Source organism: Kwoniella europaea, chromosome 1 (genome assembly GCF_036810445.1).
Source record: "Kwoniella europaea PYCC6329 chromosome 1, complete sequence".
Lineage (NCBI taxonomy): Eukaryota > Fungi > Basidiomycota > Tremellomycetes > Tremellales > Cryptococcaceae > Kwoniella > Kwoniella europaea.
In genome coordinates this window covers 1,485,721-1,511,673 of record NC_089487.1, presented here as the reverse complement: position 1 = coordinate 1,511,673, position 25,953 = coordinate 1,485,721, and the positions used below count along the sequence as shown (strand labels likewise).

Genomic DNA, 25,953 nt, shown 5'->3' with positions numbered 1-25,953 from the left:
AGCAGGGAGAAAAAGTTCAGTCAAAGCAAGAAAATGATCACGAAATATAGATATAAGTAACAGAGCCTAAGAAAGAAAAATCTACGTTGAATCGAATATCATAGTGGGCATAACACCAATTCCAGATTTGTTAACATGAAAAGCTTTGATCATCTATTTAGGTGAAATGGGATGATCGAATTTAGGTCCCGAGGCTGGTGGTCCAGGTGCTGTAGTCACTGATGCTACGGTCCAATGTCAGCACACGTTCTTTCAAAAGGTCACGCGTAGTAGCCGTAGCAGTCGTATCCACACTATTGATCGAAGCGGTATCGGCGGTAGTTGACGTAGAGAGAGGAGAAGGTTTTGAAGGAGCAGAAGGTGATTGGGGAACAGACGAAGATTGCGAAGTGAGTGATTCAGGTACAGATGATTTCCTTGGAGTTTGTCTGGGTGAGGCGGTAGTTTGCGAAGGAGATTTATCACCGAATATCCATTGTCTTACTTTATCTTCCATCTCTTGTCGATCTTTTGGAAGGCTGATAGACATACCATAATCAGTATAACAGTCCACCCATCACACAGTCATGATGTTATGGAGGCAACGTCTACTCACTTGTCAACATCCAACTTGGGCATCCACCTATCACCCGAAACATGCTTAAAGAACCTAGCTTCCGGAACCTCACCCGCGGCTTCTCTCTTCTTCGCTAATTCCCTTTGTCTATCTTCAACAGTGGTTTTGGCTGCGGTCGCACCATGCATGTCTGCAGCTTTGATAGCTTCGGTAAGTTTGGTCCATAGCCTAAGAACATATCAAATTAGTATTGCAAGGCAGTGTTCGAGGACATGAATATTGGAAGACCGAAGCCAAGAAATCTATTGAAATGCTAAGCCAACTCACCTTCTCGACTCGTACTCTTCCTGTTCAGACTCAGGCAACACATTCTTAGGCACCACTCTTGCTTTAGCGGGATCGAATACGGTCCTCTTCTGCTTTGTCTTCTTATCTGTATAGTCCATAGCCGATGACCAGTGACCAGAAAGATCACCAATGTCAGTTCGACCTGGACCAGTGACTTTTCCAGAAATCACATTGTATCCTCCCGATATCCAGCCCTAGACATAGTACAATGACAACGTTAGCACATTTGTAGCTTCGCACAAGCTTGGGGTGAATGAGGGATTTATTGCGTAAAACGACATAGATAACTTACCTTAGCTTTGAAATCCACATCCGCATGGTACTCCGTAGCTTGACAATCGATAGTCGAAAGTTCACACAGCTCCAACAACATCTTTCCGAAGAGGATACCTCGAGCGTACGTGTTAGGCATCTATGCCAGCGAAAGCAACAAAAATCAACTTATCGTCTGGTAGATTGGTCTGCTATAACGATAAAACTCACGGTAATCACGTAGTCTCCATCTTCTGGTCTATCCAATAACCGTATTCTGTCTTCGCCTTCCATGATAGTAGCAGCGCTATTTCCCAGGAATCGACTCTACACGACAGAGGCGTCAGCTTGTTCCTGACGCATGTTTTCATAATCGCAATCGCAAGGGATTAGCTCACCTTGGGTTTCAACTCTCCAGTGACCAGCAATCCGTTCTTAGGTGACACGTAGAAGAAAGCAGATACAGGCTGGTGGTTTACACAAGTCAGCTCTGCGCATTCTCGCTTTTGCAAGGTAAGAGAACGCTTACAGGATGATGAGATACTTGTTCAGCGATGTAAAATCCCTCTGTACCATCTGGGTAGGTATAGCTACACCTGAAGAACTCTCCTAAGACGGGGTTGTACCTGTCCAAATGCTCATCAGCTTGTGTCTCTCCTGGCGAGTTATCTTGCTTAGGGTAGCTTACGGTTTCTTAACACTATGATGATGTTTAAATCAGCTAAACCTCGTTGGGACACTCCGTACAGGATAAATAGCTCACCCTTTAGGTTTGATATGCCATCCACTGAGATAATAAGTCATGACTCTTATAAATCTCTCCTTGGCATCAGGTTCAGCTCCGGCCCTATATCATCAGACAAACATATCAGCTCCTGCTCGCAAGCTTCACGCAAGGAGAAATGAAGGGTGTATGTACATACCCAAAGATTAATTCAGGGTGGGAAAAGAAATCTGTGATTCTCTCCAACAAACTTCTAGGTTCGAGTACAAAAGTGGGTAGAGCGATTTTGGACAAGTCCATTCCTGGTCGTACTGCATGAACACAACATACACATCAGCAATTAGGCCAACATAACTTCGCATTGGTACCGATCGAGAGGAAGGGGAGAGAACGACATGACATACGTTGGGAAATCAAAGCCATCAACACATTTCCTTCCTCCTTATCCAACGTGGATGTATCATCCGGATCACCATCATCGATCTGAGTCTCTCCGTCTTTCTCCTTTGGACCACCTCCCTGAGATCCCGTCGAGAGAGCGGATGCAGAGGAGGCTCTTCTCGATTTGGATGATTTCAGGGAGAGCGAGTCGATACCTTGTGATAATAATCCCATGATTGCGCGAGTAGGATGCCAAGACTTTGTCTCTATATATAAGTCTTGTCGTCAAGGGCGGGTATGGGATGGAGGTGTAGGAGTTCGTTCGAGCTGTTGCTAGTAGTGTGGATGTTGATGTTGATGTGAGTATGTATAGATAGGTCGAATTGATGGATTGATGGATTGATTGGATAGGTAAGCCGAGTGGTTATATACGCTAAGCTGGGATAAATGACCGATGGCAAATCACTTGTACTTGTATTTCCAAGTAACAAAGTTCGGTGTGACACGTATATGCAGACCGACGCTTCGAGCAGGTGATGGTATATCGAATATAGATAACTGTCAATCACAAGGATGGAGGATTGCTGCAAGCTGACGAACGTTGTCGTCTTTTCTGTTTTCTGTTTTCTGTTTGATTACAGGACCGTACTCGTAAAGTTCACCCAAAACCAAACTGCGTCATCACCCAATTTGCTAAGATGGGGCCGAGCTGTGTGTTACGTAATCACGCTGTACCACCAACCTGCCAATGGTACTTCCCTTCATCCTCTACAGTACTCTCATGTATGAATACGATGCTCATAGCTGGTGCAACAAGTATAATCTACTGCATGCGAGTCTGTTTCAGACGCTGCACATGTGTATAAATAAGTTGATCGGTATAACAGAATTACAACCCCCTTTGATCTCCTAGGATAGTTTGCCACGTCCCTGGATTTACCATCCCCCATCTGAAGCACCAGCACCGGGATGACTCCTATCACTACTTGCACTGCTAATCATCCGAGGAGTTTCCTCACCAGCACGCGAATGTAGTGAAGATAAAGGTAAGACACTTTCATCTTGGATGGGCTTCTTAAGATATACCTCGTCTCCCTATATGACAATGTCAATTCGGATCATATTGAAGGGAAAAAAATTGTCAACTCACCTCCAGAGGGGTAGTAGAGAATGATAAACCCTTATCAAAGTGTTTGGAGAAACATTGTCTAGCTAAATCGTAGTCGATATGGGAGGATAGCTTCTTACGCGGTTGGACAGTCAGACTATGTCTCTGTGTATGGAATAGTATATCAGCTTGGAACCCAATACATTAGAATATACCCGGTAAGATCGGGGAAACCCCCGTCGGACCGTCGGAGAGGCGGGATCTAGGTTATTAGAGGGAAGTGGGACGGACAGATACAGATGGAGATTAACGATCAACTCACCGCATCAACATTACTGTCCAATACAGCCGGTGAATGAGCACCTTCACTTATACTCAATCTAATGGAGAAATCTTTTTGACCTCTTGTCGAAGCGTTCCCTGAACTCTTCTCCCAGAGTTCGATCGTACAGTGTGAACAATAGTCCAATTCAGGGATACGGACATTGGTAAATGGCAAGCCGGAAGCTAGCAGGAGGTGGACAAAGGTGGTAATATGGGATTCTTTGCTATGATTTATTCAAAGTATCAGTATCATCACATGTTGATATGATCCATTGTTCATGTATTTCAGGTCGGTCAATAAAGTCAAAAAAAATATTACTCACGTGAAGTAAAAACATGCCAAACTTTTACCAGTAGTCTTAGCTTCATCCAGATCTTCCCATACCTTTCTCAATAACGGTAAACTAGTCAGAACTCCTATTTCCTCTTTGGCTTCAGCATCGAATCCATATTCCTGAGGAGCGACCAGGTCGAATAGAGCTTTGGCTCGGCTATACAAATCGTGAAGTCCTGATTACCAAGATCAATTGGTCAACCGGTATATTCTCTATGATACGCATAGCTGACTCACGTCGATCTTGATTTTCCACACCAGGCTTGAAATTCTGTCCTTTGCCTTCTGGATCAAATACTGCGAAGAGGAATGTTCGATTGTGGAGACTATCGTATTTAATCTGCAATACGAAGGGTTATGTAAGCTTGTTTTCGTATGGTAGATGGACTAGAGGAAGCTTACACTATCGTATAATTCGGACACCTAATGATGATCATGTATATGTCAGTCGATGGCCTAATCACCTAGTCATGCACAACTCACCCTGGAAGGATCAAATTTCTCCTGTTTCACCCCTACCCAATCTTCGAATATCTTCTCCCATCTTTCTCTGAACAACCAAGGTGAATCACCAGAACACCATCTCTGTTGAGGGATCTTCTCGACATTACCGTTCTCGTAATTACGTCGCATGATTGATCGAAGTTCGGTAAGTTGTTCAATTACATCCTATAAACCATCATAGAGAATGAGCATTTGACAATTCCAATGGAGATGACCAATGATCACACAACTCACCTTGACAACTTCAACCGGTTCTTTCTTGAACGATTTTGGCCAAGCTAATTCCGGTCGTTTCTCAGTTTCACCAGTCCTCAGTAGGATCTATATCGTATACCGGTCATCAGCTCATGGCCACTTTAGGCTGATGATCTAGCTGACCCACCTTGAGCTTCTTCTTGGCTTCTGTCATCTTCTCCTTCCCAGCGTTGTTATCATCAAGTAGATCTCTTCGTTGGATCAGATGACTGATCTGAGGACAAGGTTCTGGTGGGTTACGGCCACCAGCTATCGTCGACGAATGAGATGAACCGCCTTCCAGACCAAGAAGCGCATTGGCGAAGATTTGAGCGGTGTTCTGGAAAGGCCATATATATAAGCACTCCGTATCTACCTTTCAGCAGACTAACACTCACGATAACTCGTCGTTCTGACGAAGTGTAAATCTTGACATTGTTCAATACATCCTTGTCTGTATGAAATCAGCATGCGAACGGTAGCATATAGTAAGGTCAACATACTCATAATCATGATATCCTAAGTCATAACAGTTCGTCAGCCCAAGTGCATTCACTGAAAGAGCTAAATTCACCTTCTTGAACGCATCACCCAAATCTCTCGATTGGTATCTACTAGAATGCGTACTTTCTCCACCCCACTTGACGACAAGTTGCATCTTCTCCAGTCCTTCCGGTATCTCATCATCTCCTAATGGTTGTCCGTTCAATTCGGGAGTTTGTGGCGTACAGCTGTCAGAGATAGTAGTAGTATTGTCAATCGTAGACGGATTGGTACTTTCGGTGATTGTCGATAAAGTCGATTCAGTTTGAGTATCATTCGAATTGGGATTATCATGTGGCCCAGAAGAACTTCCCCTTCTCAACCAATCATGTACCTTCTTCTTTCCCTCAGTTTCAGTCAACTCATCCTCTTCATCCGATCCTTTCTTTTCTTTGTCTTTTTTCTCCTTCTTCTCTTTATCCTTATCACCTTTCTTCTTAGCGAAACTGGGTTTGAGCTGGGCTTTCGTACCGGGCAAAGACATCTTCTTGCCCAGGGCTTCTTGAATCTGACCTAGCTTGGTTATCACTTCAGGTGTTACTCCGGGAGTTTGAGCGGATTCCTCAGCAGCAGCTAAAATATATTGTAACTGTCTGGTATCACGTAGGATGATCTCTTCTCGGTGACCTCGGAGTAATCGTAAGAATGGTTTGGACCATTGTTCATGAGCAGGGAAAGAGAACTGGACAGGAGAGTAAGCAGACGGTGTGAAGTATAAGATGGTTTGACTCACTTTAAGCTTCATCTTTGGTGTTCTATCAGCATGACGAAGTACGGTCACAGTAGCTCGCAGAGTGGATGTTGTCGAGCCACTGCCTGCTTCAGCATCGGCTACTACTGCTGGTAGACCAGCTTGGACTTTTCTTTCTCGGGCAAGCTGGCAGACACCGGATAGGATCTCAGCGGCTTTGTCTGTGATGCATCGCACAGTCAGTATAATTGTCGACACTCAAAAAATATATCCCTTACCGTAATATGCCTGATGATGAATATGTCAGCTTATCGTCCTTACTATACAGCCAGCTGACTCACCTGATTACCTTTAACAAAACTCCATCCGTTTACATCAATCACCATACTCCTCGAACCTCCCTCGCATCGAAGCAAGTCAAATCCACAGACTCTCTGTCCGAAAGCTTCAACTACATCTTTGGCATATCGTCCTTCGTCCTCGGATAGCGGCGTGATAAATCTTGTTTCCTTTCCATCTGCGTTTCGTCGGACTAGACCATCAACTACAGGTGATTTACGTGTTTCGGCGTGGTAGAATTTAGATCCGACTGTGTAGACTTTGATATCTTCGGCTGTGTCGCGATACCAGATTTGTGTCAGCTTAGAAGCCTTCGGCATACACCTGTAAGGCTATAATACAACAACTCCTACTCACCATTGTCCACATTGATGAACTCCTCGTATATGTAAGATCCAATCGTTCTAGGATGGTACATATTCGGGTCATATTCGCTCGACTTGTTTCCAACCTACATACCCTATGCTCATGAACAACTATATCGCAGTATACCATTCCGTTCACTTACCTTTCTAAACAACCTTCGTCCCCCACCACCTCGATGGTATATATAAACATTATGATTTTCTCCATCTACCGGTTTCTCTACAAAGGGCTTTTCGATGACCTTCCCATCAATTATAATCGCATCTCCATCCTCTCTCAGAATGACCTCTCTACCTCTTGGTACTTGTTCTTTCTTAGCTTTATTCTTCCATCTTTCAGGAACTACCACTTCTCCCCATTCATCTTCATCCTTGGCTTTTGGACCAGGTAAGACCAGTCCCAAATCCCTCCTGACTTTCCTCCTTAATACACGGGGTATACGCGGTCCTCCATCTCTTGAAACTTCCGCTCTGGAAGGTGTAGGCACACCGATATGATCTAAGATTGCCAGGACAAGTCGTCGGTCCCATAAGAGCGATTGCATAGATAAGGAATTGATTGATATGGGTGGGGTACGGTTGGGCAATTGGGTATAGGAAATGGCTTTGGGTAAGGGGAAGTCAGTAGAGAAGAATGATATTAAGACATCAACAGGTGGCCAGTGTGATATATCTATGACATTGTTCATTCATCATATGTCAGCTGTGATCTCAAGTTTCGTATGGGTTCAATCCACCTTCTTCGAGGATAACAACATCCCCAAAAATCTTGACATCGACTCCACCCCTCTCAATGTCCACTAATCTAGTTAAGATCTCCCTCATAGCTTTGCTTCTTGCTTTCACATCCATCGCACATACTCCCAATACCACGACGGGCCTTTTACCAGGAGCGAGAGATGATGAGTTCATAGGTGAAGGAGAAGGTGGTCGTTTATCTCCTGAGGACGAAGGTGTTTTATATAGGAAACGGTTGGTCGTGGGCGACGGGGGAGGGGGAGGTCCCATCGACATCTTGAATCAAAAGGACTGGGTCTATACACAGGTGACTTGGTAAATGGGGATATGTTCGATATATCGAATAAGATAAGAGATAAACGTGAAAGAGAATAGATATCGCACCACCGCTCCCTTGGATGTTTTTAACTTTATTCGATCGAGTGGATGTGGTTAGGAGCCCCACCATCATACATATAAACCACGAACGTTTTTACATTTGTTTGGTTTCTGCTCCTATTCACCATTGCCTTTCTGCCATTGCTATGCATCAAACAGTATGAAAGACCTGGTGAGTGCATTATCACTAGGAGCAGAAGCTATTTTAAGATCCGACGAAGGATGTTTGGACATAGCGAAAGAGACGGAGGAAGTAGCTAGGTATATAGCGCATAATCTGGATGAGAGGTATGTCAAAACCCCCCTGTTTCGAAAAGTAACGATCTCATATTTCGAATTTCCATACAGAGGAGAGTTAGTGGATATGGAAGATGATGAGACCATATTCGAAGCATTATCGACATTTTGGGATGGTCTAGCGCAATCTTTCGATCCTAGTCAAGCGGCCGATAACGATAGTAAAGGATGGGCATCAGAGGATTCGAGAATCCAACTTGCTTTGGCATTGGGTAAATTGGAGAGAAACTTGATAGCTGGATTACAATCATTCCAGAATAGAGCTGAGTAAGTGGTATCAAGCTCCCAATGATGGCGTGAACGTAACAAGCTCATATCTGAGGCAGACAACATGAAGTATCGATAAGAAGGTTGATATTCAATATCACGACCTTCGTTCGAATTGAAGATCATAAATGTGATTATCTCCTTCTCATATCTTTGATGCCCGTGCTAATGATCCAACGATAGTCTTCACACTCCAATCGGTACTTGCCCAACTACTATGTAATCTGATCTCGCCGTCTTCCTCTCAGTCAGGTGCAGACCGGATGGGGGATAAATACCTTAGAGTGTATCTTTCAGGACGAAGAGAGGATGATGTGATATTGTAAGTTGTTCTACAAATGAGCCCTCTCCATGTGTCGTATAAGGACCATGTGCTATACTGACAATGTTATATGATATAGACGTTTACTCGACTCGAGGGACACAAAGACCAATCACGCTACTTTACATCTACTCAATAACATCGTGAGAGGTGGTGAAGCTAGATTGTGAGTCACTTCCCACTGCAGATTATGGGTCCAACATCCTAAAATCATCAATTTCAGGAAATTGCTTCTGTCAGAACCCGGTATAAGGTGGTTATCCAAGATCCTAAATCGGATGGACGAATGGGTAGAAATCCATGACGGTCTATTTGAACTTGGGTAAGCCATCATTCACATATATATAGAGACAAAACAACTGATAATAGTCATTTTTGCTGATTTGTTTTGACTTATATGATTGTATGCATTAGCGCATCAATGTTCAATTCTCTCATCGATCTTTCTCTCCATCCTCAACTATTCGATCTCCTCGGCACGACCTCAGAAGTAATCACACCTTCTCAGACCGTCTTACTAAAAATACTCGATTCTCACTTATCCTCTTCCCCTCTGTCACCTCCTTCTCCAAGTCCACATTTGTTTCTCATCCCGCTCTTCCACAATCTAGCGAGGTATACCACGATAAGTATCAATTCAGGACAGGATGATCCGAGGTTGCCTAAAGTGTTCGAAGGGTTGATATTGGTTTGTGAAGGGTTGAGTGCTATTGGTCTATCGGTTCAGGCTAGGAAAGATTCAAAAGAAGCTGTAGGTGATTTAGGGGGAGATGAGGCTATGATCAAGGTTATGAAGAACGGTAAAGACGGAGACGGTGTGGTCAAACCTTCTATAGGTAATTTTTTTCCTGACGATAGCTCTGCTTACAGAGCTGATATAAATGGACAGAATTGCTCCGCTCCCTCGACACCTTCTTCCCTCGTATCAATCCTCGTATACAATCTACCTCGTCCGCGACAATCACACCAATATCAGAAGAACTGAAACCGTTCTCCAATCTAAAACGGAATATAGTCCAATTACTCGGTGTACTTACTTTTGAAGATACCTCAGTGGGAGATCAGGTTAGAGGATGTGAGGGTATACAGTTGATTTTGGGAATGACGGAGATCGACGAGAATAATCCTTGTGAGTGCATAAATCTGTTCAAGCATTCTATCTCTCTCGTCCTCTCCTCCATATCGTCCCTTCTGTCCCATATCTCGTCTTATTTTTCGTCCTATTCGCCTACCCTCAATCTCGCCACTACCTCCATTCTTCTCCTCCTCTATCTACTCCGCCCTCCCTTGCACCTCGTCTCGTCTTGCTGAGCTCTCAGACCTGCCCTGCTGACGACACTCCGTCTAGACCTGCGTGAACACGCTCTTTTATGCGTGCGGAATCTTATGCTTAACAACCCCGAGAATCAAGCCATAATAACACAAATGAATCCTGTCGGAGTTCTCTCACCGGAGAACGGCGAGATCCTACCCGTGCCAGAGAAGATGAAGAAGAAGCCATAGACAATGCATCAATGATACCTATGGTGCTCTCTCATCTACGAACGAAGGATAATCTACCCAATTAACCAATAACACTGTATCGGCAAATACCTGTTGGGCTTCTAAGTGTTCTCTTTCTCCATTGGTATTAATCAAATCGACCCTGGGGTATCAACCATCATCGATCAGCAACAGTATCTATCTGATCTTACCCATTACTTATTGACTTGTTTACTTACGTTCTATCTCCTGGAGTATCCTCAGTCGCTTTGGTAATAGCATAAGCATGTGCACCCCAAAGGGTAGTACATCCCTCGGCTTTAGTCTGAGGTACCATAGGACTGTCATTTACTTTAAGTATAATTTGCCAGAAATCTTCTAAATCTTTAGGTTCCTTTCCTTCAGCGCGTTTACCAGTGATCATCGTCATTGCTACTCCCGGTGCAAGGGATGGCATACCCCCTTCACCCCTTGGATCGGTTACTACACCTTGATGAATCGGTGCTTGGTATAATGCTCCTGGCCACCTAAGTGTACAGTATGCGAGTCAGTTGACCAGTTACAGACAAACCATTCAACTTGAATACTGCATACAGTATGGTGGGATGATAGGATAACTCACCAGATATCAGTCTTTGAATCATTACGATGTCTCACATCCCAATGTTCAACTGAGTTTTCCTGATTTCAGATTTAACACCTTCTTCATCTCTAGGTAAAGTCCAACATGTCGCTGTTACTTGTTCTATCGAATTGAAACCTGCTCCTTCATCAAATGATATTAGAGATTTGACGTATAGCGGAGCTCTGTCGGTGAGTGTCATAATAGATGCGACGTATCCGCAATCGAGGTGGTCTACGAGCAAGATTAAGTAAGTTTGGTCAAGTAAGATTCTATGAAATACGAAATAAATGAGTGCGTTTCACTTACGCTGTTCGATATCATCCGGAGAGGGTATACCCGAAGGACCAAATAGCGGTCCCACATCCCTTTTATAGATTGGAGTGGCATCTATAACTGATCATGTGGGATGTACAGTATCACGTCAGCTCAGAGAGTTAAGTTACTGACGAAAGAGGAAAGCTGCTTACCTAGACTTGTACCCAGTACAAGCGAAGAAACAAATAGATTTGTATACATGATACAGTACAGTGCGATAAAATTGTCCGAAACACAAGAAGAGAAGACTAAACGATGATATTGCAAGTATTAGACTTGAGGTGATTTACAGGACTCATCCATCGACCTTATAAATCCATATATACATATATTCATATGGACCTTAGAGATTTGTCAACGACCATCTCAATTCATCTCTTTTGTCTATGTGAATTCTTGATCAATATTCAGATATCTAGGAGTGCTGAGAAAGGAGAAGATAATCTGGCTTACAGATGGAAAGGGATCGTGTCAAGATTTGGTTGATCAACTCCGTAATGGATTAATTGATGAATGGATGATTACAGTATATTCACCCGGTTCCTTTGTGTGTCCCAGAGTGGGGATACTGTAATGAGAGGGTGAAAGGGAGTCTAAAAGTCTGAATTCCGATCAACTCAAACTCATGTTGACACTTGACTACAGTTGGTAGTGTATAGGTTGTTTATGGATCTGGGCACAGACCAACGGTGCCTCATCTACACCGTACAGTATGTCATCTGGGTTATACACAAGGACTACACACGTATGGTTGACTGGACTGGACACTAGACTCAAGGCTGATCCAGAATGTACTGGTATAGTAAACTGCTGAAAATGTATATATATATATATACCCTCACTTCTTCCTCCTTCTTTCTTCTTTTTCCTTTTTTATTTCCCCATTCATCCAAATCAAAACAATCACTTCATCTTCCAAAAATCGCACGTAATCCCCTTTTCGTTCACGCTGACGTGAACCGCTCAAGTTGTAAAGTATGACCCCACCCTGTGCTCTTCCTTCTACTACCCTACTTACCAGCCTACTCACTCTGAAATCGGACGAGATACTACTCCGACTGAACCTCTTCGCGAATAACAAATTCACATATGTGATGCCTAACGGAGGTCGGCCTAGTACAAAAGATCCGACTCTCACCGTCCGATGTGATCATTATGGTTCACCTTCCCTTAAGAGTTATTGGAAATCACACTGCGAACACGATATCACTTTCAAGCCCAAGAGTAGGTTCACAGAAGTGGGGGATGGTCCATGGATGTATGTGGGGGAGATGAAGGGGCACAATCATGGACCGAGGGGAAAGAGGAGTGATTATCCGAGTACCAAAGAATGTAATGCAGCCAGTGGTACAATCAAAGATCGAGATTCCAATAAGAAGAAGGAAGAAGCTCACTATATCGGTAAGATGAAAAATTATAGAGGCGAAGCTCTTTGGAATAATATGAAATATTGGGTTAGTGAATGCTACAATTGCATTCTTGTGAGTGCATTCGAGCTGACGTTATCCCTCTGAATATACAGGATAGAACGGCTAAGGAACGATCAAGTAAAGTGAATACCACCATAACCTCGAAGAAGACCATGGTGAGTATAGCCTCGAGCTGTCTGATATGTATCCTACCACGAATGATAGATTGACTGAACAACTACTCCGAACAGTCTTCCAATTCATCCTACGGACCTAACGAGCCTTTGAACTCCCTTCCTTCTTCCGGTGGATCATCACCCTCCGTCACACCCATCTCACCCCCTTCCACTTCGAAGTCAGCCGCACAAAGCAGTTCAGCATCGTCTTCACCGATCCTCGCTAATGACCCGTCCGATAGTGGCAGCACCACAACCACTAGTAGTGAAATCTCTCGATTGCTCACGTACGGCAAAGATACTTCCTCTGATCAAGATCTACAAGTCAAGTATGATACTTTATATACTGATCATGAAAATGCTAAACAGCATGTACGAAAGCTCAAAAAAGATAATCAATTGCTTATTGATGAGAATCAAACCAACAAAAAGAGAATCAAGGAATTAGAAGATCGATTGAAAGAAATCAAAGCTCTGAGTAAAAGCTCAACTGGTCAGACCACTAGTACGGTCTTAAATCACAAGAAATGTAAGGAGGTAGAAAATAAGCTACAAACCTTACTCGATAAAGCCAATGACAAGATAGAGGATCTAAGGAAAGCTTTAAAGGCGAGGGATGAGTTGGATAAATTAAAAGAGGAAGAAGAGACCATCAAATGCAATAGGGAGAAAGAGGAAAGGGAGCGTGAGATGGAAGAAGATAGACGAAAACAAGAGGATGTGAAAAGAAAGGAAGATGATAGAAAGAGGAAGTTAAAGATTGATAATGAAGAGAAGAAGTTGAGGAAGAAAAGAAGGAAGTTATTGGATGACATCCGAAAAGGTAGAGAACAATGTTGACCACAGTATATTATTGTATAAGTAACTCAATGGTGTTCGTTGTAGGATCCGAGATTGTCAGTTTACTTCACGTTGTATTTGTGCTTATTATACTCTTTAATATCCGTTGTAGTAATGCCGTGTCATCGGCTATGTTACATATACCATACGTCATTATGTCCATCATCATCAATGTACGCCTGAATGCAATTCAGAGGTCTTCATATCAGATCGACATCAGACTTGCTCCACTTGGCTCTAGTGATGCGGTCTCTCTGTTTTTCAAGTGAGTCGAGGATGTCATGGTATCAACATTAAGTACAAGAGGTGAAGGTGGTCCAGCTCAATCCTGACACCCCTTCTCGGGATTAACCTTTCGCAGTGGTACGACTCATCCCTCATTCTTACCATCGCTCTTCAACCCACTCTGCTGATTACACCCCAAACAGACCTTCGGGAGCACACCCTTCTATGCGTGCGGAATCTTATGCTTAACAATCCCGCCAATCAAATGATCATCACCAAAATGAGACCTGTCGGTGTTATATTGCCAACGAATGGTGAACTCCTATCCCTGTACTTGGTTCCAGGTGATGCATATAGTATATGGTAGCCTCTACTCATACCCTCTTTGGTCCTGCTATCCTTATGCTTGCCAAGCATTCTGGGTTTCATACTGACTCTCGACGATCGAATACTGATTTGGTGATTGCCAAGAAACCATCCCATCTCACCCAACGGACATTTCACCAACTAAAATCGGTTTATTGCGTTTCACCACCGAGTCATCCTTTGATCCCCTATCCTGATACAGACAGAGGTAAAAAGGATATCATCCTTTGTGCTGCTCTCATCACTCGACTGAACATAACATGCATGTGAGAGGAACTGTCGTTGGAAATGGTATACTCTAGTGAATTGGAGAGATATCATCGTTGCCCTCGTCTGTAGTTTGACATTGGAGTGACAACTGATAAATGTACCATAAATATCCTATAAAATAGTGTGATTCGAAGAAAGAGATCAAACGAATCGACATACCATATGAACTAACAGAGGAGAACAAGGAACACATTCTTTCAGAAACAACGTAAATTCAATAAAACCTGTAAATCAAACATAATCGACTACCGTCCTCTAAATCCAACATTCCCTATCTTATCCTTCAAAATGCAACTATCGATCTTACCCTTCTTCACAATCCTATCGATACTATTTCCCACTTCCCTCGCCCAGCTAGATACCGATATAATATGTCCCGATGGATCTCTGACCGAATATCTAACATCGATAATGGATGTCCTCTTCACTAATGGATTGACGACATTCGAACAATTGATTGTACATTGGTCAGAAACAGATATGGGATATGAATTCTTACATGATCTGTATAACTCGGGTCAGAAGTTGACGGTGCTAGTTCCGCCCAATGACGCTTTTCAGGAAAGTGGGATCGTAAGTCCGTTTGAAGGATTGACGGAAGATTGGGGAACGGAATTGGGAGAGTTACATCTACTTCAAGGTGAGTAAATCGCTCCCTCCCAAAGAGTAACTTGGGAAGAAAGGGATGATGATACTGATGTTGGATGAGGTGTTTAGGTGAATGGACGTGCGATCAGATACCTCAATCTGGACATGCTGTAGCAGCTACTTCCCTCTTACTAGCCAATGAGCTCAACTCGACGGATATACAATCCAATGCGTACCAGGCGATGGTATTGGAACGAGGGAATGATAATGCGGTGATATTTAATGGATGGTGGGGTAATGCTACTTCTACGTCGGGACCTTTAGATCTGAGTGGTTCAGGGGGATTATTGCTGGATAATTTGATTATATTACCTATTGATCATGTGAGTCATGCGAACGATTCGCTCTTCTACATCATCGTTCGATTTCTTTACTGGATATGACAGCTTTATGCTGAATATACACTTCAGGTCCTATCATTCCCTCCATCCTTATCTACCGCTCTTCAATCACCCGGTCTTACCAATATGTCCTCCGCTCTACAAGTGGTTGGTAAATCGTCGGACGTCGAGCAATTGACAGAAGGTGGATTTACGATATTCGTACCGCTCGATTCGGTCTGGAACGACGAGGTAAAGGATATAATGGTAGATGCGAGTAAAGCACCGGAGATGGTCGGTAATCATGTGAGTATAATTATAGTACAAGAGCTGAGCCTATCAGGTATGTTCGTATGCTAATTAAGATCGTATTTAGTTCACAACGTCCTATTCCCTCTTCTCACCTATGTGGATCGAACTTACGAGCTTCGAATTACCCGTTGAATCAGGAGGAAAGTTGACAATACAGTATAACCAAGATGGATCTAGTTTGGTGATATATGGTGAAGTGGAAGCTAAGATAGTAAGAAGTGATATTACGCTGAACAACGGTGTGATGCATGTGAGTATACTTCAACGCTCATGAAGGATAATGGTTGAAACTTAGATTGGTAATATACTTACTGACTGATGTTATATTGCTTTAGATAATCGATCAAATCCTCTATCCAACCTCTTCTTCCTCATCCAACACCAAATCAAATAAACCCACCACAACATCTTCGATACCTTCCACTGCAGATTCCACATCAGCTTCCATTCCCGATGGCTCTAACGATGATTCGGATGGAGAAGGAAAAGCAGTTATTCCGGATGCTCCTACCAATTCAACTTCTTCAACTATCACTCTATCCGTTACGCTCTTGGTATGTCTAGCTGTAGGATGGCTGGTAGTTTATTCACAGTAACAAGTAGAGAGGATTAGTTTTTGGTTTTTGATCAGGTGCATTAGGGTTTGATACCTCTTTATAGTAGTAAAATGTATGTACTGTGATTATACCCAAGATGTGGACTATGTACAACATATGCATGATGGTAATGGTAAAGGTGATACAATTTATGACAACAATAGGAACAGGTAATAGGTCACGCACAATACAATATGGTTAGACAACGTTGACATCAGTACGGTATAGGAAGTTTCAATCAGTAAATGTTCGTGAGGTAGACAATCTTCACGTCTCACAACCTTTCATCCCCTTTCCTGATATCCTCTAGCAGTTTCCTCTTTGTCCTTTCCTCCTCCTCCTCTTCCAGTTCGTCAGCTCGCTTTCTCTTCGGTTCCTCTTCAGCTCTTTTCTTTTCTTCCTCTCGCCGTTTTGCCAATCTTCTCATTTTCGCTACTTCAAGCTCTTCCAATTCCCTTTGAGCCCTAATCCGTTGTTTGAAATCTACATTAGCAGTTCTCAATTCTTCCTTCTCCTTTTCCAGCTTCTCGTTCTCCGATCTTAATCCTGCATTTTCATTTCTTGATTCTTTCAAATCCTTCCGTAGGGTTTGCCGATCGTTGCGTTGATCCTGGAGCCAAATATCTTCATATTGCTCTTTATGCCATTTCGACTTAGCGGTCAGTTCCTCATTCCTCTCAGTCAGTGACTTTATCGTTTCTCTCGATTTATCCAACTCCACTTCCAATCTATGACTTTGCGAACTTTCAGATTTCAGTTCTATAGTCAACATTCTAGCTCGCTCTTCTTGCTGTCCCATCTCTCTTTGGAATGCCTTCTTTTCGACCTGCTCCTCGGCGAGTTCGAATTTCAACCGGTCATTTTTCGACTCGAGTGAATGGATCTTTGCCCTCAGTCTAGCGTTTTGCTCTTGACTCTCAATCCTCGATTTCTCTTGTTGTGAAAGACTCCAATCGGATCTGAGATTTTTCGGCTTCCTTGCATTTCGCATTCCCTACTTGTACTTCGTTCCTGAGTCGTTCATTGTCTTCGCAAAGTCTTGTAATCTCGGATATCTCTTCAGCGTTAGTATCATTAGTAAGAGTAGAGGTAGAAGCCTTCGAGTCATTTGAAGAGCTTGAACGTCCACTCTGACTTGCTGTCGAGAACAGAGAATGAGTAAGATTCATTTTGTCAGTCGTTTTGACCATGTCTTGAGATAGAGTAGAAGTATCATCTTTTAGTGAGGAAGAAATACCATGCTTATCAGTAGAGACAAGACTTGCGGGACCGTTCGATGAATTTCCCTGACCAACTGTCGAAGCAGGATTGCTGGAATCATGGCTCTTCTGAGTTGAGTTCGAAGAGCTGGTATTGATCTGACTCTTGACTTCCGCTCCTGTTAGCTCATCGTAGTCTTCAACGATAACAATCTGTCCTGACATGGTATTCGAAGCTTTCGCTTTCGCTCTGAGGGAGCTTCAGGTTTTCATGGATGATTGTGAGCAGGACGTGGAAGCGGTAGAAGGAGGATCTGGTCTGTTAGGTGTCGGAGTGGAAGTAGAGGATAGTGAAGAAGAGCGAGAAGGGATCCATTCTGTTTCCGAACGGAGCTGGCAGATATAGGACGTGCAGTCAGCTTAGTCCGATGGAACAGTGAGTAAGCATGTATATTGGGATACTGTATCACTCACGTCGCATCGCTCTTCTTCCTCATCCCATCCATCTGAATCCGTTTCTGTCTCATATTCATCTTCACTTTTCGCTTTTCTCTTGGATTTCCCTTTCCCTTTATCTTTATGTACAGAATTAGCACTCTTCGGACAATGATTATGGTCTATCACATTATCGTTTCTACTACCAGGATCGCCAGAAGTTAGATCCCAATCAATCTTCCAGAATGACTTGGGCTGTATAAAAGGAGGGTGTTCAAAATTGAAGGTGATTTGATGTATACAATCCGATTTGAAAGAATAAGAAGGAGTCTTTTGGCCATGATGGTCACATTGAATGGTGAACACTGGATTTGACTTGGAAGGCCTACGTGCTGTGACGTATCTGTATCCTTGACCTTTGACCAGATCGTTGATTGCTAAAAGGAGATCCGAATAAGTAAAGGAAGAGCGTAGCATCCTGTTAATGGAGAGAACGTCCGGTACGGCACAGAGAGAAGGGGACATCTTGCAATTGAGTTTGTTGAGAGGAAGGGGTTGAGAGTGTGGTACCGTTCTGCCAGACTTGGGGGTGAGATGAGTTACACCTGGCTCAAGCCATATAGCTAGGGGGTATGAAGAAGTGGAAACAAAGAAGAGTAATGAAACCGCTTTGGCAATATCGACGTTGACATTTACATACTGTACACAGGGAAGCACTGACTGCCTATCAAGACGAAGATGACGTAAAGGGTTGATGCGCTCGGACGTTTCATCCGAGACAACGATGAGACATAGTCAACCCCAGTCATGTCCCTCCCGCTCCTCTTATCCTTTCGACTCTGTTCATCCATGAACAAAATAAGTATCACGCTCTGAGAGAGACCAAACTGGAGTTGTTATGTAGATTCGTAATGTAAGTGTCTCGCTCCTTGTTAGGTATGAGAAACTGGCTGATTTTGTTTGTTCGCATAGGATTTTTGAGGTGATTCGGAGCCCAGTCAGGATAGCTTCTCCGGTGCAATATACATATTAGCATAAGAGTTTAAACGGTCATAGTGGCTGATACTCAAGCCCTGTGTCCGTCGTGATGTATGCATCGTGTTGTGTACCGTCAAGGGGCTCTTCGACTGTCAGGATGTAGCTGGGGCTAAGGTGGCCAAAAGGTTGTCTGCATAGTGTTGGCAAGTTGAGAAACATTGATTACTTCTTGCGACTCCTGTGTCTCCTCGCGTGACGTGCGTAAAGGACTGCTCAAACAAGCACAGATGATCAGTCAAACCTTTTTCGAAGAATACAGTACGCCATACGTCGTATGCGCTATCGTACATGACATCAGCGTTACATCATGCTAAGCCCAACCTTACTTCTTTCCGAACTAGCATATAGTTGCGTTGATAATATTGAGTCCCTACATTCTTCAGGCATCCGAGCGTTTGTCCACCCAATAAAATACGTTGACACAGTCGTTCTTGCAAGACGAACACACAAGTATGGAGAGCGACAAATTCATCGTCCCCGGTACACCCCTTCCTTGGTCTTGGGCTAAAGCGGAACCGCCCACAGCCGACCCTTCTTTGATTATGTACAATCCTACAGGCATTTTTGCCTTCATGCCCGATAACAGAGGAAGGAGTTGTAATGTGAACGAAAATGATCAACCGAACTATCTGTTAGCTTTCAAGACCGAAGATGGTACAGTGGTGAGTTAATTCGGATGGAGCGATCGGGAGATCCCCTTAGACCAGATCTGATATGAGTTATGGACTGTTTCCAGGTTTACCGTCAAGATGTCGTGAACACGTGGTCGAGTGTACTCGTACGGGCTCTCGTCTCCTACACAGTCGTACAGAACACTCGAGAAGTCGATCCTCAACCTGCCGAAAGTCAACGAATTATGGAACAATCTCAGAAAGACTACGAAAAAGTATGTTGTGTCCTTGTTGTTGATGTTAGTAAGGGAAGAGACGGCTGATTTCCTGGATGAGATCCCAGTGGCAAGCAATATTTCGTGAGTGCTGCAGCTACCGACATTTGACGTGTATGGGTACTACATTGTCCGATGAGTTCCAGCTCAAAGGACCTTCAAATCTGCTGCTAGCTCTCATTGCCTCTCTTGCGATACTGCAAGCGTCAATAGGCTCATCTTGTTCCAAGAACACTAAGCTGATCTCACATGAATGTCAGATGAAATCAATTACTCGATTCTGGCCATCATAGGATTTGAACAAGAGGGTCAACTACCTTCACGATGGAAAACCAAAGGTCCATTCGACAAGCGTAATATAGAAAATTACCCAAAGCGGCTCACGTCAGGGTCTCGACCTGCTCTTCTAACTACTGCGTTCCTCGATCTTTGTGCCGATATGAGCGTGTGCAAAGAAGCGAACGAATACCCTCAAGGTCTTAACATGCTGTTTGAGAGAGAGGGAGAAATGGATATCTGCTCTCGTCTCCGAGCGCAAATAGTCGACGATGAAATCATCCGAAAATTGAAGCTTCTTTCCGCATCTATCGACTGGGGTGACCGATCTAAGGTTAGTGACATGATCTTCACAAACATGATAATTGGGCCGTTGCTGAATCTTATCTTGGAAAGGTTCAAGTCCCAGATTATGTCAGGCAGACACTTGATTCACTGAAAGAGATTCGAGAGGCTGTGGACCAACTTCTGGCACTGTTCTGCCTCTCGCTTCTCATCAGAATTGGTTATTTCGTGTACCTAGCATTGTACGATGATGAGTGACTGAGAATGTCCAAATTAAGGTGTGGGGAAGTATGGGATGCGATTCGTCGATGATATACATAGCACGATATTGTAAACATATGAATTATGTTTCACTCTCCCATTGATACGATCATTGCGTGTCCGTACTGTAAACCTTACCCCTTACTCCTTGCTCTTTTTCTTTTTCTTTGGATCGTAGTGAACAAATGATCAGCGCAACTCTCCTACCTATACAGAGTAAAATCGACTTACCTTCTTATCACCTGTCTCACCGACAGGAGCCACAGCCACTTCACCATCCTTGTTCTTCCTCTTTTTATCCTTCTTTTTATCTTCGGCTGGAGTGGGCACAGGTAAAGTAGCAGTAGCCGCGTGGAGGGTCGAGGGGTTGACTTGTAAGGGAAGAGCGGTGGTGAGTGGTTTGGATAATCCGATAGGTCCGGGCTGAGTCATGTCATATTCATATGTTTACTTCATATCAGCATCATATGCAATTGGAACAACTCGTGAATCTTCGATGGAGTCATGCAAAGAGAGAGTTTCAGATGACAGTGACTCACCGACTCATCCGATTCTGAATCATCGCTATCATCCGTACTATCTGAATCGCCTCCATCTTCCACCCCAGCAATCAACGTAGGATCAATGACCGCGTCGTTGGTGACTCCTGCCGAAGAGGATTGTCCAGTGACGGCAGGTTTGGTAGATGCGTAGATTTTCTCTTCTTCGACGAAATTTACTTGAGCTTTGGCATACGCATCTTCGTACACCTACATCAAAGTATTAAGTATCAGATGAGGTCAAGGTCAGCTTGTGTCATACTAACGAGGATACAAATATACGAGGATAGGCCTCATAAGAGGCTCACCCAACTTACCTTTCTCTGAGCATCGGTCAAATCCTTCCATTTAGCACTGATCACCCCCAAAATATCCTTATAGGACATCCCGGGATTCGAATTCCTAATTTCATCCCTAATCTCATTTTGGAAGAAGATATATGCACTGGGTGGTCTTTTAGGTGCATTTGGATCCTTGGGTTTCTTCTCTTTTTTCTTCTTCTCTTTCTCCTTTTGACTGTTCGCCTTGAGTAAGTCGGAAACCAATTGACCATTGGGTAAGATGGTATTTTGGAATATGGACAAATCGGGTTTGTTAAGTGATGAAGGTGATAGGGACGTGTATTCCTCGATCACTTTGACACATCGGGTCATGGCGCTTGCTATCTCTCTGAACGAAGCTATCATCTAAGGTAGAGTAAAAGATGAGTCAGTTGGGGTTGTGCCGTGACAAACGGATCTCAGAAGCGATGATGGATATAGTGTAATGGAAGGACGACTACCCACCTCCTGCCTCTTCGCTTCCATCTCTTCGTACGTCGGGGCTGACATGGCGAGCAATGGGTACTGGCTGTGTTGTGAGCCATGGTGAGAGTCAAGACCAATACGGAATATGTGTGCGGGTGGATGGGGACGGTCGGCGAGTGAGATGGCGAGTAAGAAGAGAACGTCGGTCAGCTTGGATGTAATCCAGTAGTCAGAAGAGACGGGATGGTTCTGCGATGGACCATGGACCATGGACTCACGGATATTTGTCTGTTTGTTGTCGAGTGGACCACCTCCACCAGTATCAAGATGATATAAGGGTTAAAGAGGATAAGGATGTTTGTAAGGACGATTAAGAAAGGTGATTACAAACTGAGGTTGAAATGGGGAATACAACGGGGATGTACCCAGCAGTGGGAGACTTGTTTATCGAGATTACAAATCCCACTCACCTCACTGCCCACTTCGGATCACGGGATTACAAAAGGATTGTAATGGGAATACAAGTGTGGCACTAATGTGGATTACAGATGAAACAGATTGAGGCTGTGTTTCAGAATGAGGCTTAACGGGCCCATGCCTGTGGGGGCCCGTGCGTGTATGAGTATGCATGTCCACTTCTTTTTGTATGGGAAAGAAATTGTAGAATTATACACACAGCACACTTCCTCTATATGCAATATCGAGAATCAACTAGAGTACTATCATACACCATATACATATGAACCTCCGTATGCCAACAGCTGTCGAGGAATAGCGAGAGTCACATACCACAGCGACCTCGTTCAACCTTTCAACTCACACAAGAAATTAACAAAGGAGGTTTCTCGATCGATTCAATTCATGATCCGCACATTCCCGCTCTTCATTTTCACAAATCGCTTCACAGATATCATCGTCCCACATAATTCCAACACCCAAGCTCTTGAGTGGCACATCTGAGCACTATGTCATCGAGACTATCTCACGATTTCCCAGCACCGGCATCCAAATACCCACCGAATAATCAACAATCATCATATACCAACCCCTACACCGACGGACCACCACGTAATTCTCTTTACTATGAAGATGGGGAAGATGCCGACGAGCCATTCGATGTCAGGGCGGATTTTGATGGAGTAGGACCGAAATGGAGTGAGAGGAATGGGGCGATGAAGGAAGGTAGTGTCAGGAGCGGTGGAGCTCTGGGAATGGGTATGATGGATGATGCGATGTGAGTTAATCAAATCGAACGTCGTTCACCTGGGGATAGCTGATGATCAGCCATAGGTATCGACCTGTATCTACGCATGTAGCTCCCTCTGCATATGGCGATAACAATAAAAGCGCGGCAAGTAGGGAGGAGATGGTATCGGTACCTATGCTAGGACCAGAGTGAGTGACACATAATCTAGTTGGGTGCGGTGGTTGCTAAACGTTTGTATCCACATCCAGATGGCAGAAATCCGAATTGCACGAACTATCCCGTCGTGGCCAAGCTGAACTCCGAGGTGATAAACGCAGTAAAGCATGGAAAGAATGGACGAGGGACCAAAGGGGATTATGCGGTATCAAATGGTTGACTAGGAAGGTATTGGTTTTTATCATGTTTGCATTTCTAGCAGCGTGAGTGTTGTCGAGTTGTCGATCGTATGGTCAAAAGTGAAGTGAGCGAAGGGACACTGAATAATGGTGTTTGTAGCCTGGGCATAACGCTCTTCTTCGTTATACCTAGAGTACCGAACTTTGAATTTTACAAAGAATCACCTTTCACAGTTGATAATTCGACCGTATCGTTCAATAGAGTACCGACAAATTTCTCTTTTGCTGGGACTCTCAATCTATACGGTAAGTGATTCCCATGCGGGCATACTCCTTCATCACACCATTCCACTTTGGCATATTCCCTGCAGATGAAGTCAAACAACTTCCCCCTTCGTCCTTCTAACCCTACCAATACATATCATGATCAACTTTGTTATAAGTACTGATCTTGTGTTTGGCGTACTTTCCAGGCGACGGATCAGGCTCATACCTCCCCATTCACTTTACATCCCTCCAAGCTACACTGTACGATGAGACGACCAACAAAGCTATAGCGAAAGGAGACTGGGGTAACCATTATATGGACCATAAAGATCAACAACCCGTACAGCTTCCTGTCAATTTCGAGTATAGCGCGTTGAACACTTCGGATACTACCTGTGAGTGACATGACTATCATGCGATCTATCATCGGTCTAATGTTGAAGAGAAAGAGAAGAGAGGGGGATAGAGATGAAGAGGATTGGAGAGGGAGCGGGAGAACGAGGATGGGAGATGAAGCAGGAAGGCGTCTGGAGGAGGCCAAAGATAAGGAGAGAGAGAGAGAGAGGATCAAGGAGATGGAGAGGAGGGGGAGCCGACAAGAGGAAGTCGTACAGCGAAAGGGAGAGAGAGAGAGAGAGCATGCGAATCGGCATGGAGAGGAGAGCGAGAGCGAAAGGGGGAGGCAGAGGCATCTAGAGAGGATCAATTCCTGGGAGGCGAGGGGAGGTGGAGAGAGGTTAGCAACCGGAACGAGAGACAGAGCGCGCTGACATGTCAACTCAGGGAACGACATATATCAAGCATGTGGACATAAATGGACGGGAACGACTAGACCAGGTGAGTATACCGTGTCTACTGTTGAAATAATCCGATCAATCTTATTATGTACTGATATGATCATATCTTCAGATCTCAAACTCCGTCTCGTACTCAAGATGGCCATTGTAGGATTGACGAATAAACCCGAGATATCTACCCAAATCAGCGATGTGGAATGTCCGTTTGAGCTCGGCACAAATAGTGTGTGATGAAAAAAGAGCGAAGGAGGCAGGGTGATAATGATAATGAACATCTTCTTCTCTTACCGTATCGGACAATATGATTCCACTTTCATTCTCATTCAACTTGTTGTTCAATAATACGGTAAATATCATTTCTATATGCATACGATCTACTCTTCGTATCGTAATTCGCGGTGCATCATGTTGGAATACACACAGTACAACCTGATACATGCTAACATGACTGTGGTTTGATTGTGCTATTTATGAGTTATCTTAAACGTCCGAGCGCATCAACGTTGCCCTCACAGTACGTCACCTCCATCTTGATACGCGGTCAGTGCATCTTTGTGTATCGTGCTTGCAGGGTATGATCAATCTCGATATTGATGTCTTTCAAGACTATCGCGTCCTTCATCTGTCACTTCTCGTCCTTGTATCCTCTCAACTCTACTTCTCAGAGTGAACGAGATCAGTATTACTCCTCGCCAACCTCAGGACTGTACCACACCCTCACCTCCTTCCTCTCATCAAACTCGATTGCAAGATGACCCCTTCTCTCTGTACCGTACCAGACGTTCTCGCCATCAACAGGATCCTACGCTCTTCGTTCACTTATTCGGATCTCCTCTTAGCAATCAACGGTCTGGTCACAGATCAGGATATAGATACGTCACAGCATGTAGGCCCACCAAGTCAAGTCCAGTATTCACCATCCAATGTGACCATCATGGCAAGAAAACTTCTTCTTCTTCTTTTAAATCGGATTGCAAACATCAAATCACCTTCAATTCCTGAGAATGAAAATTTGAAAGTGAGATATGATGAATTGAAATTTGAAAATGAAGAATTACGAACGAAGAACGAAAAGCTGGAAAAGGAGAAGGAAGATTTAAAAACTGCGAATGACGATATCAAACGAAGCCACCGAGCTAAAAAGCAGTTGGAAGAGCTTACGAAAGCGGAAGCGGAGAAATTGAGGAAACGGCAAGAGGAAGAAATGAAAAGAGCTGAAGAGGAATTGAAGAGAAAACGAGCTGATGAAATCAAAGAAGAGGAGGAGGAGAGGACAAAGAAGAAACTATTAGAGGATATCAGGAAGGGGGAAGATAGGTGTAAGGAGTAAGGTCGTCTAACTTACGGTCGTTTACTGATGCAAATTGCCTTTGCTGTACTGATTCAATGATGT

At 43.8% G+C, this 25,953-nt stretch overlaps 12 protein-coding genes across 12 annotated transcripts; 6 read left to right on the top strand and 6 right to left on the bottom strand.

The window, feature by feature from the left end:
• Positions 1–153: 153 nt before the first annotated feature.
• Positions 154–2,495, bottom strand: V865_000568 (uncharacterized protein; the record flags this gene model as incomplete). The annotated part of the gene is made up of 12 exons (XM_066224398.1): positions 154–218; positions 265–518; positions 596–784; positions 884–1,098; positions 1,197–1,316; positions 1,388–1,483; positions 1,555–1,623; positions 1,686–1,782; positions 1,845–1,856; positions 1,920–2,003; positions 2,080–2,191; positions 2,285–2,495. 12 exons carry the CDS (start codon positions 2,493–2,495, stop codon positions 154–156), a joined length of 1,524 nt encoding a protein of 507 aa, XP_066080495.1.
• Positions 2,496–3,197: 702 nt separating this feature from the next.
• V865_000567 (uncharacterized protein) lies at positions 3,198–7,717 on the bottom strand (the record flags this gene model as incomplete). The annotated part of the gene is made up of 19 exons (XM_066224397.1): positions 3,198–3,356; positions 3,412–3,534; positions 3,692–3,917; positions 4,017–4,203; positions 4,265–4,367; positions 4,430–4,450; positions 4,511–4,696; positions 4,766–4,852; positions 4,914–5,105; positions 5,164–5,219; positions 5,269–5,284; positions 5,340–5,990; positions 6,042–6,220; positions 6,278–6,287; positions 6,341–6,612; positions 6,696–6,789; positions 6,847–7,013; positions 7,089–7,376; positions 7,441–7,717. 19 exons carry the CDS (start codon positions 7,715–7,717, stop codon positions 3,198–3,200), a joined length of 3,294 nt encoding a protein of 1,097 aa, XP_066080494.1.
• A 262-nt stretch (positions 7,718–7,979) lies between these two features.
• Positions 7,980–10,208, top strand: V865_000566 (uncharacterized protein; the record flags this gene model as incomplete). The annotated part of the gene is made up of 9 exons (XM_066224396.1): positions 7,980–8,107; positions 8,168–8,383; positions 8,443–8,513; positions 8,567–8,705; positions 8,785–8,871; positions 8,929–9,027; positions 9,120–9,541; positions 9,595–9,834; positions 10,054–10,208. 9 exons carry the CDS (start codon positions 7,980–7,982, stop codon positions 10,206–10,208), a joined length of 1,557 nt encoding a protein of 518 aa, XP_066080493.1.
• An 18-nt stretch (positions 10,209–10,226) lies between these two features.
• Positions 10,227–11,328, bottom strand: V865_000565 (uncharacterized protein; the record flags this gene model as incomplete). The annotated part of the gene is made up of 6 exons (XM_066224395.1): positions 10,227–10,350; positions 10,427–10,714; positions 10,810–10,820; positions 10,886–11,043; positions 11,119–11,205; positions 11,280–11,328. The coding sequence occupies 6 exons, from the start codon at positions 11,326–11,328 to the stop codon at positions 10,227–10,229; spliced, it is 717 nt and encodes a 238-aa protein (XP_066080492.1).
• A 776-nt stretch (positions 11,329–12,104) lies between these two features.
• On the top strand, positions 12,105–13,552 carry V865_000564 (uncharacterized protein; the record flags this gene model as incomplete). The annotated part of the gene is made up of 3 exons (XM_066224394.1): positions 12,105–12,581; positions 12,650–12,712; positions 12,788–13,552. The coding sequence occupies 3 exons, from the start codon at positions 12,105–12,107 to the stop codon at positions 13,550–13,552; spliced, it is 1,305 nt and encodes a 434-aa protein (XP_066080491.1).
• Positions 13,553–14,701: 1,149 nt separating this feature from the next.
• On the top strand, positions 14,702–16,289 carry V865_000563 (uncharacterized protein; the record flags this gene model as incomplete). The annotated part of the gene is made up of 5 exons (XM_066224393.1): positions 14,702–15,053; positions 15,131–15,384; positions 15,472–15,687; positions 15,758–15,943; positions 16,029–16,289. 5 exons carry the CDS (start codon positions 14,702–14,704, stop codon positions 16,287–16,289), a joined length of 1,269 nt encoding a protein of 422 aa, XP_066080490.1.
• Positions 16,290–16,563: 274 nt separating this feature from the next.
• On the bottom strand, positions 16,564–17,280 carry V865_000562 (uncharacterized protein; the record flags this gene model as incomplete). Its single annotated transcript, XM_066224392.1, has 1 exon — positions 16,564–17,280. The coding sequence occupies one exon, from the start codon at positions 17,278–17,280 to the stop codon at positions 16,564–16,566; it is 717 nt and encodes a 238-aa protein (XP_066080489.1).
• Positions 17,281–17,749: 469 nt separating this feature from the next.
• Positions 17,750–18,448, bottom strand: V865_000561 (uncharacterized protein; the record flags this gene model as incomplete). Its single annotated transcript, XM_066224391.1, has 2 exons — positions 17,750–17,881; positions 17,963–18,448. 2 exons carry the CDS (start codon positions 18,446–18,448, stop codon positions 17,750–17,752), a joined length of 618 nt encoding a protein of 205 aa, XP_066080488.1.
• Positions 18,449–19,413: 965 nt separating this feature from the next.
• On the top strand, positions 19,414–20,666 carry V865_000560 (uncharacterized protein; the record flags this gene model as incomplete). The annotated part of the gene is made up of 5 exons (XM_066224390.1): positions 19,414–19,623; positions 19,698–19,847; positions 19,916–19,931; positions 20,108–20,457; positions 20,520–20,666. The coding sequence occupies 5 exons, from the start codon at positions 19,414–19,416 to the stop codon at positions 20,664–20,666; spliced, it is 873 nt and encodes a 290-aa protein (XP_066080487.1).
• Positions 20,667–20,810: 144 nt separating this feature from the next.
• V865_000559 (uncharacterized protein) lies at positions 20,811–22,038 on the bottom strand (the record flags this gene model as incomplete). The annotated part of the gene is made up of 5 exons (XM_066224389.1): positions 20,811–20,834; positions 20,901–21,092; positions 21,209–21,418; positions 21,526–21,894; positions 21,994–22,038. 5 exons carry the CDS (start codon positions 22,036–22,038, stop codon positions 20,811–20,813), a joined length of 840 nt encoding a protein of 279 aa, XP_066080486.1.
• An 881-nt stretch (positions 22,039–22,919) lies between these two features.
• Positions 22,920–24,791, top strand: V865_000558 (uncharacterized protein; the record flags this gene model as incomplete). The annotated part of the gene is made up of 7 exons (XM_066224388.1): positions 22,920–23,188; positions 23,245–23,349; positions 23,410–23,580; positions 23,657–23,802; positions 23,970–24,158; positions 24,547–24,600; positions 24,673–24,791. The coding sequence occupies 7 exons, from the start codon at positions 22,920–22,922 to the stop codon at positions 24,789–24,791; spliced, it is 1,053 nt and encodes a 350-aa protein (XP_066080485.1).
• Positions 24,792–25,494: 703 nt separating this feature from the next.
• Positions 25,495–25,890, top strand: V865_000557 (uncharacterized protein; the record flags this gene model as incomplete). The annotated part of the gene is made up of 1 exon (XM_066224387.1): positions 25,495–25,890. One exon carries the CDS (start codon positions 25,495–25,497, stop codon positions 25,888–25,890), a length of 396 nt encoding a protein of 131 aa, XP_066080484.1.
• Positions 25,891–25,953: the final 63 nt, after the last annotated feature.